This window comes from Zalophus californianus, chromosome 10 (assembly GCF_009762305.2).
Source record: "Zalophus californianus isolate mZalCal1 chromosome 10, mZalCal1.pri.v2, whole genome shotgun sequence".
NCBI lineage: Eukaryota > Metazoa > Chordata > Mammalia > Carnivora > Otariidae > Zalophus > Zalophus californianus.
Window position 1 is genome coordinate 1493263 of NC_045604.1, and position 18047 is coordinate 1511309.

An 18047-nucleotide genomic window follows, 5' to 3' on the forward strand; every position below is an offset into this window, starting at 1 on the left:
ACAGAGAAGAAACTTCAACCCAAGATTTCTTAAGAAGAAAATGCAGACAAAAAATAGAGTTTCCCTAAGTTTTGAGTGCAACACGAAACAGCAGAACATGTAAGGGCGCCTGGGTGGCTCAGTTGGTTAAGCGACTGCCTTCGGCTCAGGTCATGATCCTGGAGTCCCAGGATCGAGTCCCGCATCGGGCTCCCTGCTCAGCAGGGAGTCTGCTTCTCCCTCTGACCCTCCCCCCTCTCATGTGCTCTCTCTCTCTATCTCATTCTCTCTCTCAAATAGATAAATAAATAAATCTTTAAAAAAAAAAAAAAAAAAAAAAAAAAGAACATGTAAGTACCCCAACTAGTCCTCCAGTCTGTATTTTCTCAGGACTCACCTACTTTAAAGGACTTTCAAATTCTTATCCTGTATCACAACTGACAAATCTGTGAGACATGTTAGCTGTGCCCTTGTATTTACTTTGCCCCCCAAAGCCCCCTCTCTTTCTAGCAAATTCTAACAAAGATGCCAATACCTAATTCTGAATATGAACACCTCTATAAAGCTTTCCTTGCATATTCTCCACCCACCTTCTCCCAATGATTCTGTGAATTCATAAATACTCTTTCTGTATTTTTATTATGGAAGTTATCACATGATAATAACTTGTTTAATGCACAGGACAGGCACTCAAATATTTATGGAGAAATAGATAAATCAAATAATACTGTGAGGCTAGACTAGAGATTATGTTTAAAATTAAGTGAAAGAAAACTTGATCTTCCTTTGTGAAAAGTACAATTATTAGTAATATAAGTAAATACAAATAAATATAAGTAACGCAAGTAAAATATTAATCCCTTGACCAGTTATCTAACGTGCAGGTATGGGTGCCTGGGTAGCTCAGTCAGTTAAGCCTCTGACTCTTGATTTCGGCTGAGGTCATGATCTCAGGGTCGTGAGATCCAGCCCCACATCACACTTCTGCGCTAGGCATAGAGCCTGCTTAAGATACTCTCTCTTCCTCTCCCTCTGCCCCACACCTCCTACTCCTGGCATGTACGTACTCTTTCCCTCTTTCTCTGGGGGGGGGGGGGGGGGCAAAAAAAGGAAAGAAAGAAAGAAAAGCCAAAACCTAGGTAGTATCTAACCCATTTTTTCCTCAACATTTCATTTCAAAACAATTGGGATTTGTGTGCAGCAATTTAAAAACTGCTAGGCAAATTAGCTATACTAAGCAAGAGCTGAGATACTATTATTATCATCCGTATTGTTTCTTATTAAAGAAACATTAATCTATCAGTTCTGTAATTTAATAAAATCTCAGACCAAAAGGACTTAATTAGAATACTTGGACTCATGTCGGTTTTAGTAACTCTCCATAAAAATCACTTCACTGAGATTCGAAATCACCTCTTCAACGAGCTGTTTTCTATAGAATCTATTACATCGGCACAGGCGTTTCTTTTCCAAATAGAAAACTATCTTTTGGAGGAAAATTATAATTAGCGCTGTAAATTTTATTTATAATCCACTGTGCTCATTAAATCCACTCAACTAGGCTAAAATGACAACAAATAAACTATTCACCGGCAAAATGTCAGTCAACATAGTACTAGAGGTTCAATGCTCTGTGACCTAAATTGTAATCAGTGTATAGCGGTATTGAAATAGACCCCAATCTCATTAAATTCAAAGAAGTTTCAGTTTTAATCACCGGCCACAGGAAACAGATATTTTGGTTACTTTTCATTTGTCACAAAAGCACCTTTTTTTGGCCTAGTAACCTAAGTAAACTGGGATCAGACATAACTGCACATACATGCTGCACAAATCCAAAGCTGGAATTTTGTTTAAATGCCAGAAAGGAAGGTACCATTACCTCTTCTCCTTTTAAGTTCATGTGTAATAAATGCAGGTAAATACTATGACTTCCACCTCTACTCTCACTTTCTAAAATGCTGCTATAGAAGAATGAATAGACCATTCTGGCAACTTATGAAATGACAGACACCACATGAAGTGGCAAGACAACAAAACCCAAATTTTTACAGGAAATTTTTTTAAGATTTTATTTATTTATTTATTTGACAGAGAGAGAGATTGAACACGAGCAGGGGGAGCGAGAGAGAGAAGACGACTCCCCACAGAGCAGTAAGCCCGATGTGGGGCTTGATCCCAGGACCCTGAGATCATGACATGACCATAGCCAAAGGCAGCCACTCAACCAACTGAGCCACCCAGGTGGCCCTTACAGGAAATTTTTAAAAAAGATTTTATTTATTTATTTGAGAGTAAGTTAGAAAGAGCACCCGCACAGTGGGGGATAGGCCGAGGGAAAGGGAGTCGCTGAGCTCAACGTGGGGCTCAATGCCAGGAACCTGAGACCACAACCCGAGCCAAATCAAGAGTTGATGCTTAACCGACTGAGTCACAAAGGCACCCCAACTATTTATATTTTTTAATTGGGGGAGGAGGGAGACATATGTATTTGCCTGTATATACGTTATATATTTTTGGGAGATATTACAGACTCTAATGTTGGGAGTTATCTTCCTGGAAGATTCTTTGCACCAATTTTGGTTCCAAAACAACTAGTTCTTGGGGTGCCTGGGTGGCTTCTCCCTCTCCCTGCCTCTCCCTTTGCTTGTGCTCTGTCAAATAAATAAATAAAATCTTTAAAAACAAACAAAAAGGGGCGCCTGGGTGGCTCAGTCACTGGGCGTCTGCCTTCGGCTCGGGTCATGATTCTGGGGTCCTGGGATCAAGTCCCACACTGGGCTCCCTGCTTGGCGAGAAGCCTGCTTCTCCCTCTGCCTGCCACGACCCCTGCTTGTGTTCCCTTTCTCGCTCTCTCTCTCTCTCTTGAATAAATAAATAAAATCTTTAAAAAATAAGTAAAAATAAAAAATAAAAACAATTATTCTTAATGAGGTATTATTTTCCAAGTGTAAATGTAAACCTGAAAATGTATTCAATATACATATCAGTTTTCTTCATTTTGATTGAGAAATGGTTGTTCTGCTTAATCGTTATCACAGTTGGTAAGGGGTTATCACGAGATTATCTAAAAGGGGATTCCAAAATAGATTTACTATTTATTTAGAAACAATATTTCATTGTTTCCTTTTTTATCTCTTAAATTCTGAATCATAGGAGTTTATTACCTAATCAAATAATATTTTCTGGTCCAATATCCATACTCTCACACATTTTATTTTATGTATTTTTAGTGGGGAAGGGGCAGAGGGAAAAGAAGACAGAGAATCTTAAGCAGGCTCCACACACAGCACGAAGCCCACCCCCCCACCCCCCCGGGGGGGGGGCCCTCAATCTCTCCACCAGAGATCATGACCTGAGCTAAAATCAAGAGTCCAAAGTTTAATTCACTGAGTCACTCAGGTGCCTCTACACATGACATTTTTTATAACAGCTTCCCATGTCCAAAGTATCTCTTGCTGTCTGAATTAGTTTCTGAATTCAGAGAACAAGAATGATAAAACCCTGAAAAAAACCATAGAGGAAAATCTTCCATAAACTGGATTTGACAGTGATTTCTTGGATAGGACACCAAAAGCACAGGCAATAGAAGAAAAAATAGATAAACGAGTTCATCAAAGCTGAAAACCCTTGTGCATCTGAGGACACTGTCAAGAGAGTGAGAAGACAACCCACACAGGGGGAGTTACTATTAGCTAGTCTTATATGCCAAATGTATAAAGAACCCTGAAAACTCACCAATAAAAAAACAGCACAATTCAAAAAGTGCCATACCAATTTACTCAACACCAGCAGTGGATGAGAGAGTTTGTTTCCCTAGATTCCTGCCAACACTCAATTATTATTATTATCATTAATATGAAATTTTTCACTTTTGCCAAAATGTAATACAGAAAGGTCTCAAAATTACTGAAACATAAACCAAGTACACCTTCACACCAAGTACACAGCACTGTAACTCAGTATCTTTAAAAAACATATTAAATCTAAAAACGTATTAAAAAATACATTACAAATACATTAAATAAAAACAGAATTAGGACCCTTAAAATCTTTAATATAACTTTAAATAGAAGACATTAAGAGTATCATCCTCCAATATTTTCTCAAAAGAATGAACTAAACTTCACACTCCAGTTATTAATGTCCTAGTTCCTAAACAATGAACTGAAATTTTTCATAAATTAGTGACATATTTGAAACCCTCTAAATAAAGAGTTCATGAGTAAACTACTATAAATTTAACAGTATGTCACATAATTCAAGAAAAGGGAAAATTTCATTTATGGAACTGAACGTGGGTTTTGCTTTTAAAAATTACATAAACGGGGGCGCCTAGGTGGCTCAGTCGTTAAGCGTCTGCCTTCGGCTCAGGTCATGATCCCAGGGTTCTGGGATCGAGCCCCACATCGAGCTCCCTGCTCCGCGGGAAGCCTGCTGCTCCCTTTCCCACTCCCCCTGCTTCTATTCCCTCTCTCGCTGCGTCTCTCTCTGTCAAATAAATAAATAAAATCTTTACAAAATAAATAAATAAATAAAAATTACATAAGCAGTTTAAAAAATTAAACAGTTAACAATCATTCAGCACTAATCATAACAGCAAATAACTTATTTTTTCAGAGGATCTTGTTTTTGCTCTCTGAATACTGCCGGAAGAAAAATTTTATGTAGAGATAAAATATATGATCCATATTTGTTTTTATTAGGAATATAAGGCCTAATATTTATCTTTTATTTTATTTTTTTAGGGAGGGAGAGAGGGAGAGAGAGAATCTTAAGCAGGCTCCACGCCCAGCACAGAGCCCTACACGGGGCTCGATCTCTGGGCTGAAATCAAGAGTCGGACACTTAACTGACTGAGCCACACAGGTGCCCTGTAATATTTGCTTTAAAAGCAACACTGACAAACCCAACTACTTTTGAAGAACTGGGGGTAAATGTTGCAGTTGCATTTAGTAAAGCCTTGTTTTAAAATAAATAAAACAAAGTGCCCACACTTTCTTAAAACTACCAACATTGACTCGTAATAGTCCCTCTTTCCTTCCTTGGCCAAGGATGCTTAATCTTTTTAGAGTCATGACCTCCTTTAAGAAGCTGGTGATAGCTATGTAAAAACACAAAACTCTATACTGATTGTCACATTGTGAGGACAACCCCACACACCAGCATCCTCCCAGGGACCACAGGTTGTGAAGCCTTACATCAGGCTGTAACAAGGAAAAGAAAACATTCACAGGAACCTGTCACATGCCAGATGCTTTATATAAATTTAATTTTATATACATCCATTGAAGATAGGCATTCATAGTCCCACTATAAATGAGAAAACTGGAGACTTTTACAAGGAAGGAGACTTTACAAACTCTAACATTGTTTCAAGGAAAAAGGTCTACATAAAAATCTTTTTCAGGGGCGCCTGGGTGGCTCAGATGGTTAAGCGTCTGCCTTCGGCTCAGGTCATGATCCCAGGGGTCCTGGGATCGAGCCCCGCATCGAGCTCCTGGCTCGGCAAGGAGCCTGCTTCTCCCTCTCCCTCTGCCTCTCTCCCTGCTCATGCTTTCTCTTCTCTCTCTGTATCTCTGTGTCTCAAATGAATAAATAAAATCCTTTAAAAAAAAAATCTTTTTCAATCAATCTTATGAAAATCCTTGAGTTCAGCAGGAACTGATATCCTCATGAGGAAAATAAGGCTCAGGGGAGGTTACTCAACTTAGTGAAGATTCACCCAGTTCATTTTTTCAAGAATTGGTACAATAACCGTTTTTTTCCTGGCTTCTAATCTAACTCATTCACAGTTCATTTTATCAATAAAACATCCCAAACTACTTTACATGTCCATAATCTTTGAAGAATAGCAACTACTAAAAATTTCTGGATGCCACAGCAATTTCAAGAACAAAGAGCCTGCATCATTATGGTTTCTGGTAACATGCAGAAAGCACATGAATTTGATGTTAAGTAATTAACAGTAAAAATTAAGTTATTTCACACAGTCAGGAATATTTCAAAATTTTAGCCAAAATGTTAAGCCAACTCTTTCTAGCTAGATCCACTGTTTTACTTACATATACAAATAATTTAAATATGCACGTGGGCCCGTATGGTGCCCATCGCCTGAAATTAGATATTGTATGAAATGGCGAGGGGTACCTGGGTGGCTCAGTCAGTTAAGTATCTAGCTGTCTTCGGCTCAGGTCATGATCCCAGGGTCATGGGATCGAGCCCCACGTCAGGCTCCCTACTCAGCAAGGAGCCTGCTTCTCCCTTTCCTCCCCACCCCACCTCCACTTGTGCTTTCTCTCGCTCTAATAAATAAATAAAATCTAAAAAAAAAAAAAAGAAAAAGAAAAAAAGAGAAATGGCTAAAACTTGTGGTCAACACATGACCTAAAACAAATTTAATGTCCTTTTCTAAGATTTTATTTACTTATTTGACAGAGAGATAGAGAAAGAAAACAAGTAGGCAGAGAGGCAGGCAGAGGGAGAGGGAGAAGCAGGCTCCCCGCTAAGCAGGGAGCCTGATGTGGGTCTCGATCCCAGGACTCTGGGATCATGACCTGCGCCAAAAGCAGAATCTTAACTGACTGAGCCATCCAGGTGCCCCACAAATTTAGTATCTTTACTGCACAGAATAAATAAGGTTAAGAAAAATTAGTTATTTTTTAAAAAGATTTTATTTATTTATCTGAGAGAGAGAGAGCGAGAGCACAAACAGGGAAGGCAGCAGAGGGAGAGGGAGAAGCAGGTTTCCCGCTGAGCAGGCAGCCCGACGTGGGACTCAATCCCAGGACGCTGGGATCATGACCTGAGCCAAAGGCAGTCAGCTTAACTGACTGAGCCACCCAGGTGCCCTGAAAAATTAGTTACTACTTTGGAGAGCCTACGAGAAAGAGGGGACAATTTTTAATGTATCAACTTGCTTTATGAAGAGTGACAGGAATTAATCCTTGTATTAAACAATTCATTTTACAAAAGCTTTCAACGTATGGGGTGCATAGGTGACTTAGTTAAGCTTCTGACTCTTGATTTCAGCTCAGGTCATGATCTCAGGGTTGTTAAGATCGAGCCCTGCTTAAGATTCTCTTTCCCTCTCCCTCTGCTTCTGCCCCTCCCCTCCCCCTCATACTCTCTCTCTCCTTCTCTTAAAAAAAAAAAGAATGAAAAACCAAACCAAACCAAACACAAAAACCCACAAAAGCTTTCAACATATGGTAGTTAACTGGATCCTCACAACCACCTTTAAAAGGTAAGTGGTATTATAATCATTTGACATCTTTGAGCCTCAATTTCTTCCCTGTTAATCTGTCTATAACAATGCTAGTAAATAGGAAGGTGAGAGTCAAATGTAGGAAATTGCTAACTCCAAAGCCAGCATTCTTTCCACTACCACATGTAGGAGTAACAACATAGGTATGTCCGATTTCAAATGTCTGCCATACAAATACAAATGCATTCACGGTCATGCTGTCATGCCCGTCCCTGACAAGCCTCAGAGCCTCTTGTAGTCTCACAGAACAGACTACTTGGAAATAAAAGAGATTAAAATCAAACTTCCCGTAATAAGTATGAAGTTGGATAAAAAATTAATAAAGAAATCCAAGGAATGTCAACAATTCTACTCACCCGTTTTGAAGGACAGTGCTCATTCTTCTCATCTGTCATCTTCCCACTTTTAAGTGCTTTCCTTGGGTGCTTGATAGTTGTTTTTATGGCAGGTCGACATACATAGTTCTCCAAGTTCTTTGGAGGTTTTTTAGTTCTCTTAGCCTGAAGGCCAATTTTCAATTTTAAGTTTCCCTCTGAAAAGTTTGTTTCTTTCACTGAAAACTGTTGCTGTGCATCAGTCAAACCATCCTCCTTCCCTGCTTCACTGTTTCTTTCCCGATTCCACTTGCGAAGGTCCTCTTCCTCTTTTGTGTTGTTCTCTAGCTCTCCTTCTCTCTTGCTGACCACTGTGCCAGGACCGATGGCAGAGGGACTCTTCCTTGAAAATCCTTCAGAGTCAGAACCCAATCCTAACATAGCAGTATTTCTAGGGTCCATCACAAGTGTCTGTTATTGCCAAGGAAGCTTAGGAAAATTTTACAGAACTGTGTTCCATAAAAAACAGGGATCTCCAAAACTTGCATCCAGCATCTCTTTCTCTGCAGGATAAACCATAACAAAAGTTCATGAGAAAAGAAAGCAACTATCGCTTAATGTGAAAAATGGGTATAAGGGGAGAGGGGCAATGAGGTCAGGAAGAATCCCAAATCACAGTTATAACCAAAACACAGTACAAAATGAATTTAAATTAATTTAGTTATAAATAAATTTAAAATTTTAGAATAAGCTTATTATTCTACAGATATCATAAACAAGCTGTAGGAATACATGTTATGGACTGTTTTTAGTACTCCAACTTTTTAAAGAGGTTTCGGGCTTTTCCGTTAGGACTCTTAGGCTGGAATTATCTCTGCTGCTGGTGTACAATTAAACTCTGAATTCATTCACTCATTCATTCACTCAAAAATATTTCTGAGCTCCTATCATGTGCCAGGCATTGTGCAAAAACCTGGAAACACAGTACTCAACAAAACAGACCCAGTTCCTAAATTTATAAGACTTATACTCTAGTGAGAAAGACAAACATTAAAAAATTGTTATATAAATGATTTATAATTGTTATAAAAACTTTGAAAACCAGAAATTTAATTTTACAAGTTTTCCTAATAGTGAATAGTCAGTTGGCATGCTTTAATTCCCCAAATCCATAAATATTTTTTTCCAAATTCATAAAGTATTTTTAAATGAGCAAATTATTATTTTACAACAGATGTACACCTTACCTGTGAATCTGAATAATCTACACAGGGCAACCTCCTTCTCATAAATAAAGATCTTCAGGAAACCAGATTACCATCTAATCAGAAGGCTGACTAGCAAATATAAAACCAAAACAATTCACTATTCTTGAAGATTGACAGACTAGTTTTTATTCTAAGCATATATCCAGTCAAGATCCAGGACAAGTATCTGAAAAAAGAAGAACAGCCTATTCCTTAGAACATTCCATTTACGAAGTAGAATACTTCATAGTTTAAACAACATGCCTTAAGACTTTTCTTCCCAACAAGATTGCAAGATTCTCAAGAACAAAGATCATACAACTATTTCACAACTTCTACAAGGAATGTAAGTAAAATGCATAGCCCAATGCCTGGCAACACAGCAAAGGGTTCAAGAGAAGGTACCAATAATTATTATTACTAATAGTAGTAGCAGCATATTAAGTATTCAGTAAATATTGGCCAATTGACTAAACTCTTCAGTTTGTTCCCACTCTATTCATTCACAAAAACAGCCACAAGGATTCATTCTGTAATCTTCCAATCAGCTCACTCTCACAATTCTTGCTGTCTAACGCTTCACAGATTAATGCTTCACAATAGTTTTCAAGGCTGTTCATAATCTAGCTCGTAAGTATTCAAACTTGCTTGTCCTTACTTCCCAACACACATCCCCTATGACGTCGTCAATTCAGTTTCCTTTACTGTCCCTAACAAATCATGTTCATTTCTGCTTCTGTGCCATGTACTTTCTTTCCCTCTAAAAGTACAAAGTCCTGGGGCTCCTGGGTGGATCAGTCGGTTAAGTGGCTGCCTTTGACTCAGGTCATGATCTCGGTGTCTTGGGATCAAGCCCTGCGTCAGGCTCCCTGCTCAGTGGGGAGTCTGCTTCTCCCTCTCCCTCTGCCCCCCCATGGTCGCTTTCTCTCTCTCTCAAGCAAATTAATTGAAAAAATAAAAAAGTACAAAGTCCTATCTTGTCCGAGATGGGTTCATAATCCTGAAATTTAAAACTCTGAGAACCAGAAGCTTTTTCATAACTCACTAGGGACAAAACCTGACCAGACCTGATTTGGATCCATTTTGGTCTTAATCACAATTTTTGTGAATAGCCATACATTTCAATGCAAAAGTATTACTGTGCTTGATGAAGGAGTGCTACTCTAAACACCACTGTGGAAGTAACCCAATCTACGTTATCTTTCTTAAAGGAAGAAACAGATTTTTGGATGATACTTTGTGCACTTACGTTTTAACACTTACATTTAAGCTTGCATTGACCTGATCTTTCCCTGAATACCTATTATCCATCTAGGATCACAATTTGAGTAATCAGCTTTTTTCCCCCTTCTTCCACATTTGTCAACTACATCCCCAAATAATTACAGTGTTAAGCTTCATGAGGGTAGGGACCTCTTCTGGCTTGTTCACGACTATTTCTCCAGCACCCAGAACGAGGAACAGCACATATATTAGTATCCAATAAATAGCCGAATGAATTTTAAGGCCCCTATAGCTTCTAACATAACATCTGGCATTTAGAAAATGTTTCTCCTTTCCTTTCTTACATGACTTCACCTTGTGTTATAATAAGAGTCCTATATACAAGTTTTATCTTATTTGTTTAGTATATGTATTTCATAGAGGTAGTTTTCTATAAACTTACTACAATATCTTAATTGCACTAGTAACAGCTTCAAAATTATATCTTATACCTCCTTCTGTCTCTGTACCATCAAAGCTGGTCTAAGAAAAACAATCACGTTCACTGATCTCACTTTACATTCCTGAACGCTAACCTCAACTGGACCCTTAGTGATGAAACCTGTTTCCCTAATCCGCCACTCTCCCACACAACTACTTAGAAGTCATCTCCACCCTCACTGATTTTGCTTCCAATCTGATGATGGCAGTAGAAACAATCAGAAGAAAACTGCCACAAGCTCCCACTATACTGCATACTGACCCACCTCCTGTGTGTCTGTTCCTATAGATTCTGCCTTCCCTACTATCATAATATAGTGGGGCACCTGGGTGGCTCAGTCAATTAAGCATCTGACTCTTGGTCTCAGCTCAGGGTTGTGAGTCCAGGCCCCATGTTGGGCTCTACGCTGGGTATGGAGCCTGCTTAAAAATATAATAATAATTAAAAAATACATATATTTCCAACCCCTCCGCTTGAGCACTAAAACCTACTCACTCCTTGCCTTCTCAAGAGCTTTATTAGGGCAACTATCCTTTCTCCCTTGCATCATCCATTTCTCATTTTTCCCCTGGATGATACGAGTCAGCATGAAAACATACTACAATATTTCTCATCTAAGAAAACTCCTCTTGACCCATATCTTCTACCAGCTTCCCATTTTTCTGTCCCCCTCTTATAACCAAACTTCTTCAAAGGGCAGTCCATTCTTGCCATCTCTAAATCCTCACCTTTTTTCTCTGGAATGCACCAATCACACTTCACCACCACCTCTCCAAATAAACTGCTAGTCAAGGTCACTAATGTACTCCATGCTACTAAGTACACCGGTCAGCTCTTAGTCCTCTACTTGACCTAGCCACAGAATGTGACACAGCGGAACAGCCCATTATCTCTGCACTGACTTCCAGGAACCCTCTCTGGATTCTTCTGCCTTACTGGCTAGTCAACCTCAGTCTCCTTTACCAGTTTTTCCTTTTCTCCCTGAACATTAAACACTGGCGCACCCCAGGGCATGCTCTTCCCTTCCCTATCTACACTTACTTGCTCAATGACCGAATCCAAACTTTCGGCCTCAAATTCCATCTAACATTGTTGATTCACAAATTTCTATCACTAGATAGAGGCCAGGTGTCGGGACCTCTTCCTCGAACTCCAGAATCCTATATCTAAATGCCTACCTGACACACTGCCTAGATGTCTACTAGACAGACAGACACCGCAAGTTTAGCCTGCTTAAAATCAGTTCATCTTCTGCCTCAACCCTCCCAAATGTTCTTCCCACAGGCTTCCTCATCTCCATAAATAAATGCAACTCCAGCTAGAAATATTTAGGCTAAAAATTCCTAATCACCCTTAACTCCTTTCTCTTCCTCATGCCTCACATGTTCATTTAGTCAGCAGTCTTCTTTACCTTCGAAATATATGCACTATCTATTTCTTGCTAATTTGACAGCTACCACTCAGATCCGAGTGATAGTATCTCACCTGGACTACTGCAAAAGTCTCTTCAGTGCCTCGCTCCTTGCTTCAGCCCTTTGTATCTCTTTAGTCTTCTCAACTCAGCAGCCAGGTGATCCTTTACTTTAAAAGCTTGTGTCAGATCATGTCATTCCTGGGCTCAACACCCTTTAAGTGACTTCCCATCTCACTCAAAATGGAAGTCAAAGTCCTTACAATGGTCTAAAGGCCCTATTTACTCTGCTGTACAATCCACTCTACCTCTCTTCCACCTCTTACCAAACTCCCCACTTAGTTCCAAAAGGGGGGGGGCAGAGGTCTCCTCCTTCTGTTTCCCAAAGTAAAATACTCCTACCACAGGGCCTTTGCAATTATTATTCTGCCTGACTAGAAGACTCCTTCCCCAGATAACTGCACGATTTGCTCTTTCATGTCCTTCACCTTTACCTAAATGTAACCTTATAGAACAGGCAATCTCTGACAATCCTTTACAAAACTGAAAAACATTATCTCCCCATCTTCTTCTAACACTCTGTCCTGTTTTATTTTTCTCCATGGCTCTTCTCACCATCTGGTGTACAATGTATTTATTATGGATGTCTTTCCATTGGGATGTAAAGTGCCCCCAGGAAATGGATTTTTGTCAGTTTAGTTCAATGTAATGTCCTAGCACCTAAAACTGTACCTGGCATATAGGAGGTGTTCAATAAGCATTTGAATTAATTGCATGTCTGTTGTGGGATATATCTTACTGGCTTTAATTTTTTATTTTCTAGTCATTTTCTCCCTTCTTTCTTCTTTCTTATCTATTTTTAAGTAGGCTCCACGCCCAGTGTACAGGCCACCACAGGTCTTGAACTCACAACCCTGAGATCAAGATGTGAGCTGAGATCAAGAGTTGGACACTTGGGGCGCCTGGGTGGCTCAGTAGGTTAAGCATCTGCCTTCAGCTCAGGTCATGATCTCATGGCCATGAGGTCAAGCCTCGAGTCTGCCTCCATGCTAAGCGGCTGAAAATTCAACCCCTCTTCCTCTGCCCCTCCCCCTGCTCTCTGCCATTCTCTGTCTGTCTAAAATAACTAAATACATCTTAAATTTAAAAAAAAGAGTTGGACATTTAATCGACTGAGCCACCCAGGCGCCGCATGTTTCTTAATTTTTAATACCCATCCTGGGTTTCATATTACTAGTGGTGAACTAATATCCCTGCCATATATTTTTTTGGTTAGTCATGAAAACAAATCTGTTCTAGAATAAACACAAATAATTTACACAAAAACAACTTTTATATCCTTTTAAATTTCCCTACTTTTTTTCATAATGAAGGAATCCAGAACTCTTCATATATATATATATATATATATATATATGTATAAATGTGAAGCAGAATTTCAGTATTTCCTCCAAAGAACTCAAAAGCATTTTTACTAGCACTTACTTACTTTTAACACATTCCAGAGAAGGGTTTGGAGAGCATGATTCTCTTCATTTTAAAATGGAAAAACTGAATCTGAGTGACACAGATTATTATATAAATATCAACAAACTAAAAAAGTATTAATTTGAAAACACTGATCACTACCCCAGAAATGTATGTAAGAATAGAGAAATATTATGTTTCCCTAACTTGATCAAAGAGGAAAAAGAACAGTATGCCTAAGGGCATATTTTGTGAATCCATCTAGGCAGTGAGACTGGAAAGGCATGACTGGCAAACCCTACATACCAAAATTTAAGTGTTTCTAGCAAAGATAAATCCAAATTCTGAAGATACTTCACAACAAAGAATGCTTTTTATCTGCTAAATGTAAACTGCTTGAAAACCAGTCCCTACACCAGCTGCCAGAATTCTGATATTGAACTCTGAAAACAGTATTCTTTGTGAATGATACTCTTCCAGCTTTTGGAAAGGTATCTATATAATCTAGGTTTTCCATCCAGAACAAGGATGCCATGTTGTTACACAATGTATTTTGGTTCCTACTACAATATATTCAAGGCAAAATATAGTTCCAAGGGGAAACAGAGAACTAAGACTGCTAGAATCTCTTTACTCTAAGAGACAAATTCAACATTCATCTCACATACAACGTTAGGATTTATAGGATGTCTTCAAATCACTGAAACAATCCAGAACACTCTAGTCCAAATTCAAGGGAAACTAACACTAAATCTATATCACGAAGCCCTTTCACTGAGATCATTTTAGCTGTGAACAAGCTTTTTAGAAAATTACTAATTACTAGGGTGCCTGGGTAGTTCTGCACTCAGTGGGGAGTCTGCTTGTCTTCTGTCCCTCTGCCCCTCCCCCCCAACTCGTGTGTGCACATACATGCACTCTCTCTCAAATATTTTAGTATATGTGCTGCCGAAGCAAGCACCGCACTCTCTCTCCAAATAAATGAGATCTAAAAAAAAGGAGAGAAAATTAATAATTGTATTAATAGGATATGTACATGATATCAACACAAGGCATGATAATCTTTTAAGATTTTATTTATTCATTTGACAGAGAGAGAGAGAGAGAGTGCGCGCGCACAAGTGGGGGTGGGGAGCGGCAGGCAGAGGGAGAGGGAGAAGCAGGCTCCCAGCTGAGCAAGGAGTTGGATGCCAGGCTCCATCCCAGGACCCTGGGATCATGACCTGAGCTGAAGGCAGAAGCTTAACCGACTGAGCCACCCAGGTGCCCCAAAGCATGATGACCTAACAATATATTAGATACTACCTATAAATATACAAAATAAATCACATTTCATAGTGATTTATGAATGCCCTATTGCTATATATTCATATATTGCAATATGACAATACCTGGGCAAGCAATACAAATATAAAACTTTTGAACAGGAATTGCTCAAACTTGTTTTCACCTCATACCCTATTCCCTCTCTGAAGTGATGACTACTACCCACCCACACCTCCCATACTAATCTCACATCCAATTAACAAACAACGGATCGGATAAAAATAAACAAATTCACTGTTAACACAGTGCTCTGGTTTGTGAGATACCAAACCATTATGGAAAACAATTCAACTAAGTTTGGATACCTTGTCTATCATAACAGGTTGGAAGGGAATAGGCATACTTTGATAAAACACTATTTAGCAAGGCAATATAAAATCAACTATGTATTTTTTATTTAATTTTTTTTTAGATTTTATTTATTGATTTGACAGAGAAAGACACAGCGAGAGAGGGAACACAAGCAGGGGGAGAGGGAGAAGCTGGCTTCCTGCAGAGCAGGGAGCCCGATGTGGGACTCGATCCCAGGACCCTGGGATCATGACCTGAGCTGAAGGCAGACGCTTAACGACTCAGCCACCCAGGCGCCCCTACTATGTATTTTTTTAAATACTACAAAACTGAGTCCTTCCAGTGGATGCATTAGTTAAATTAAAAAAAAAAAAATTACATACATAAAAATTTACTGACCTCTTATATTTGCAAAGCTCTATGCTAATGTTATACAGATTATCTCAGTTACCATTATTATTCCATTTTCAGAGATGAAAAAACAAGTTAATAACCAACAAAAGCTTGAGCCCAGGTCTTTCTGGTTCCTCTCAATACTATGTTACGTGGCCACCCAAAGATCATTTTTATTCCTGGTCTTACTACTCCTCTCTGCTACATCTAGCATACTTGCTATTTGAAACTCTTGCTTGTCTTCTATGATCACACATTCTACTGGCTCTCCAACAACCTCTGCAACCATTATTATATCTCCTGTATGCACTCATCATCCTTAATATATCCCTTCATTCAGTGAATATTTTGAGAGCCTAAAATATGTTTTGAGAGTTGTGATACCCACTGTAGAAATAGTTACAAATAATTCAATATGCTCCTAAGTCTTATGAACTTTAAATTTTAGAGGGGCAGATAAATGACTATTTTTTTTTTTTTTAAGATTTTACTTATTTATTTGACAGAGAGAGAGACACAGTGAAAGAGGGAGCACAAGCAGGGGGAGTGGGAGAGGGAGAAGCAGGCCTCCCGCAGAGCAGGGAGCCTGATGCGGGGCTCGATCCCAGGACCCTGGATCATGACCTGAGCCGAAGGCAGACGTTTAACGACTGAGCCACCCAGGCGCCCCTAATTATTTAAATATGTGATTATAACTTATAATAAATGCGAAGGTACTGAATATATGAGGTACTATATCAAGGAAACTTGGAGGAACAAGGAATATATCTTAGAAAAATAGTTAACTTTAAGCTGAGACCCAGTCTGAGTAGGAAACAGCCAGGCAAAAGAGGCATTAGGAGATACTTCAAAGGTGTTAACTGATTTGATTTTCAGCAAGATGTAGGAAAGGAGGGAGAGAATTGAAAACATAAGCAACTGGTGAATTGTATGGTAGTACCATTTAGACATTCCATCAACAAATTACTTACCGAGTGACCATTATGTAACAGGAACTGGGGACATAGCAATGCAAAAACACAAAAATCCCTGCCCTCATGTGGCTGACATAAAAGTTGTCTGCTGGGATGAGATTAAGAGTTCAATAAGTATGTTAAATTTTATTTTTTTTAAAGATTTTATTTATTTATTTGAGAGAGCGAGAATGAGAGAGAGAGAGAGAGCACATGAGAGGGGGGAGGGTCAGAGGGAGAAGCAGACTCCCCGCCGAGCAGGGAGCCCGATGCGGGACTCGATCCCGGGAGTCCAGGATCATGACCCGAGCCGAAGGCAGTCGCTCAACCAACTGAGCCCCCCAGGCGCCCCAGTATGTTAAATTTTCGATGTCTGTGAAACATTTAAGTAGAAAGGTCAAGCCGACAGCCAGGAACACATGCACATATGATATACACAGAGGGAGGCGGTATGATGACACTACATAAATATATAATGGAGTTTTACAATTTTTTTCCAACCCGGTAAGAAAGATAATTTATATTAACTCTAATATGTAAGAATAATTTCTTTCTTTTTGGGTAAGTACATTTATCTAAAATTATCACATTGCAGATTGAACAATGTTGGCAGATTTTTAGCTTAAGTATAGTTTGTCTCATCTGTGATAAATTTTTATCTTCTCTGTGGTCCTTATCAAACATAGTAAGAGACTATAATCATTATTCTATTTCTCAACAGTAAGAAAACAGATATAAATTAACTATATAAGACCTTAAAAAATTACAGCACATTATGTATCTTAATTTGCCCTAGCTTTTATACTCTTTAATCATACATCTCATAGATGGCCATCCTATTTCTTAGGATATATCATATTAGCTAAGCACAGTACCACCAGTTGCTCAACCTGGCGGTCATCCTTGCCTCCTCTCACTTCCCTATTCCCAACGTGACCCTAACACCAAAACTTGTGAATTCCACATAAATAATTTCTGATTACACCCAGTTCTAAGTCCACTGCCATTCTGTCCAAAACAACAAATCTTACACAGAATATAGCAGCTTTCTAACTTCTCTGCATATCCACCTTGTTCTCCTCCAATCCCTGCTCTAAAATGCAGGTAGAAATATGATTTAAAAAATAGTCTATGTCATTTCCCTGCTAGAGTAAGGGAGAGCTCCCTGTTAAGTGCTCATGCAGCATTTTCTAAGTCTCTTAACACTCATCATCATAGTAAGTTATATGCTTTTTAGGGGTAAATTATATGCTTAATACCCATATTTTCCACTACAGCATTTGTTCCATGAGAATAAGAATCCTGACTACCTTATTTGCTGCAATATCCTTAACAAAGTACCCGGAACATAAAAGATATTCAATAAATATCTACTAACTGAATAAAAAAAATACATAATGCTATATTTTAAATTACATATGTAGACAAAAACTAAAAGATAAGAAAATGAAAATAAAAAACGAAAATAAAAATACTAAAGGACTGACATTTTTCTTCAAGTATTATATAATCTTACACTGTTATTACGATTTTAAAAATAAGCACTATGTATATCACCATGTAATTTGCTCTTCAAAAGTAAAAGGGTAAGCAGTGTACTAACTGCCTTAAGATGTTTTATACTGAATCACTGATATACAAATCACTGAAATCACAAAAAGCTAGACTATCTTCATAAAGATACCAAGAAAACT

The 18047-nt window shown here is 38.7% G+C and overlaps 1 protein-coding gene across 6 annotated transcripts in view; it reads right to left on the minus strand.

Annotated features, from left to right (window-relative positions):
* The window catches only part of ASH1L (ASH1 like histone lysine methyltransferase), a 195873-nt gene that overhangs the window by 159329 nt on the left and 18497 nt on the right, over positions 1 to 18047 (minus strand). For all 6 annotated transcript variants that reach the window (XM_027613237.2, XM_035722526.1, XM_035722524.1 and 3 more), the window contains exon 2: positions 7603 to 8123. In XM_027613237.2, coding sequence (XP_027469038.1) covers positions 7603 to 8022 — 420 coding nt within the window. In that variant the 5' untranslated portion in view covers positions 8023 to 8123. The remainder of the gene's footprint in view (positions 1 to 7602; positions 8124 to 18047) is intronic.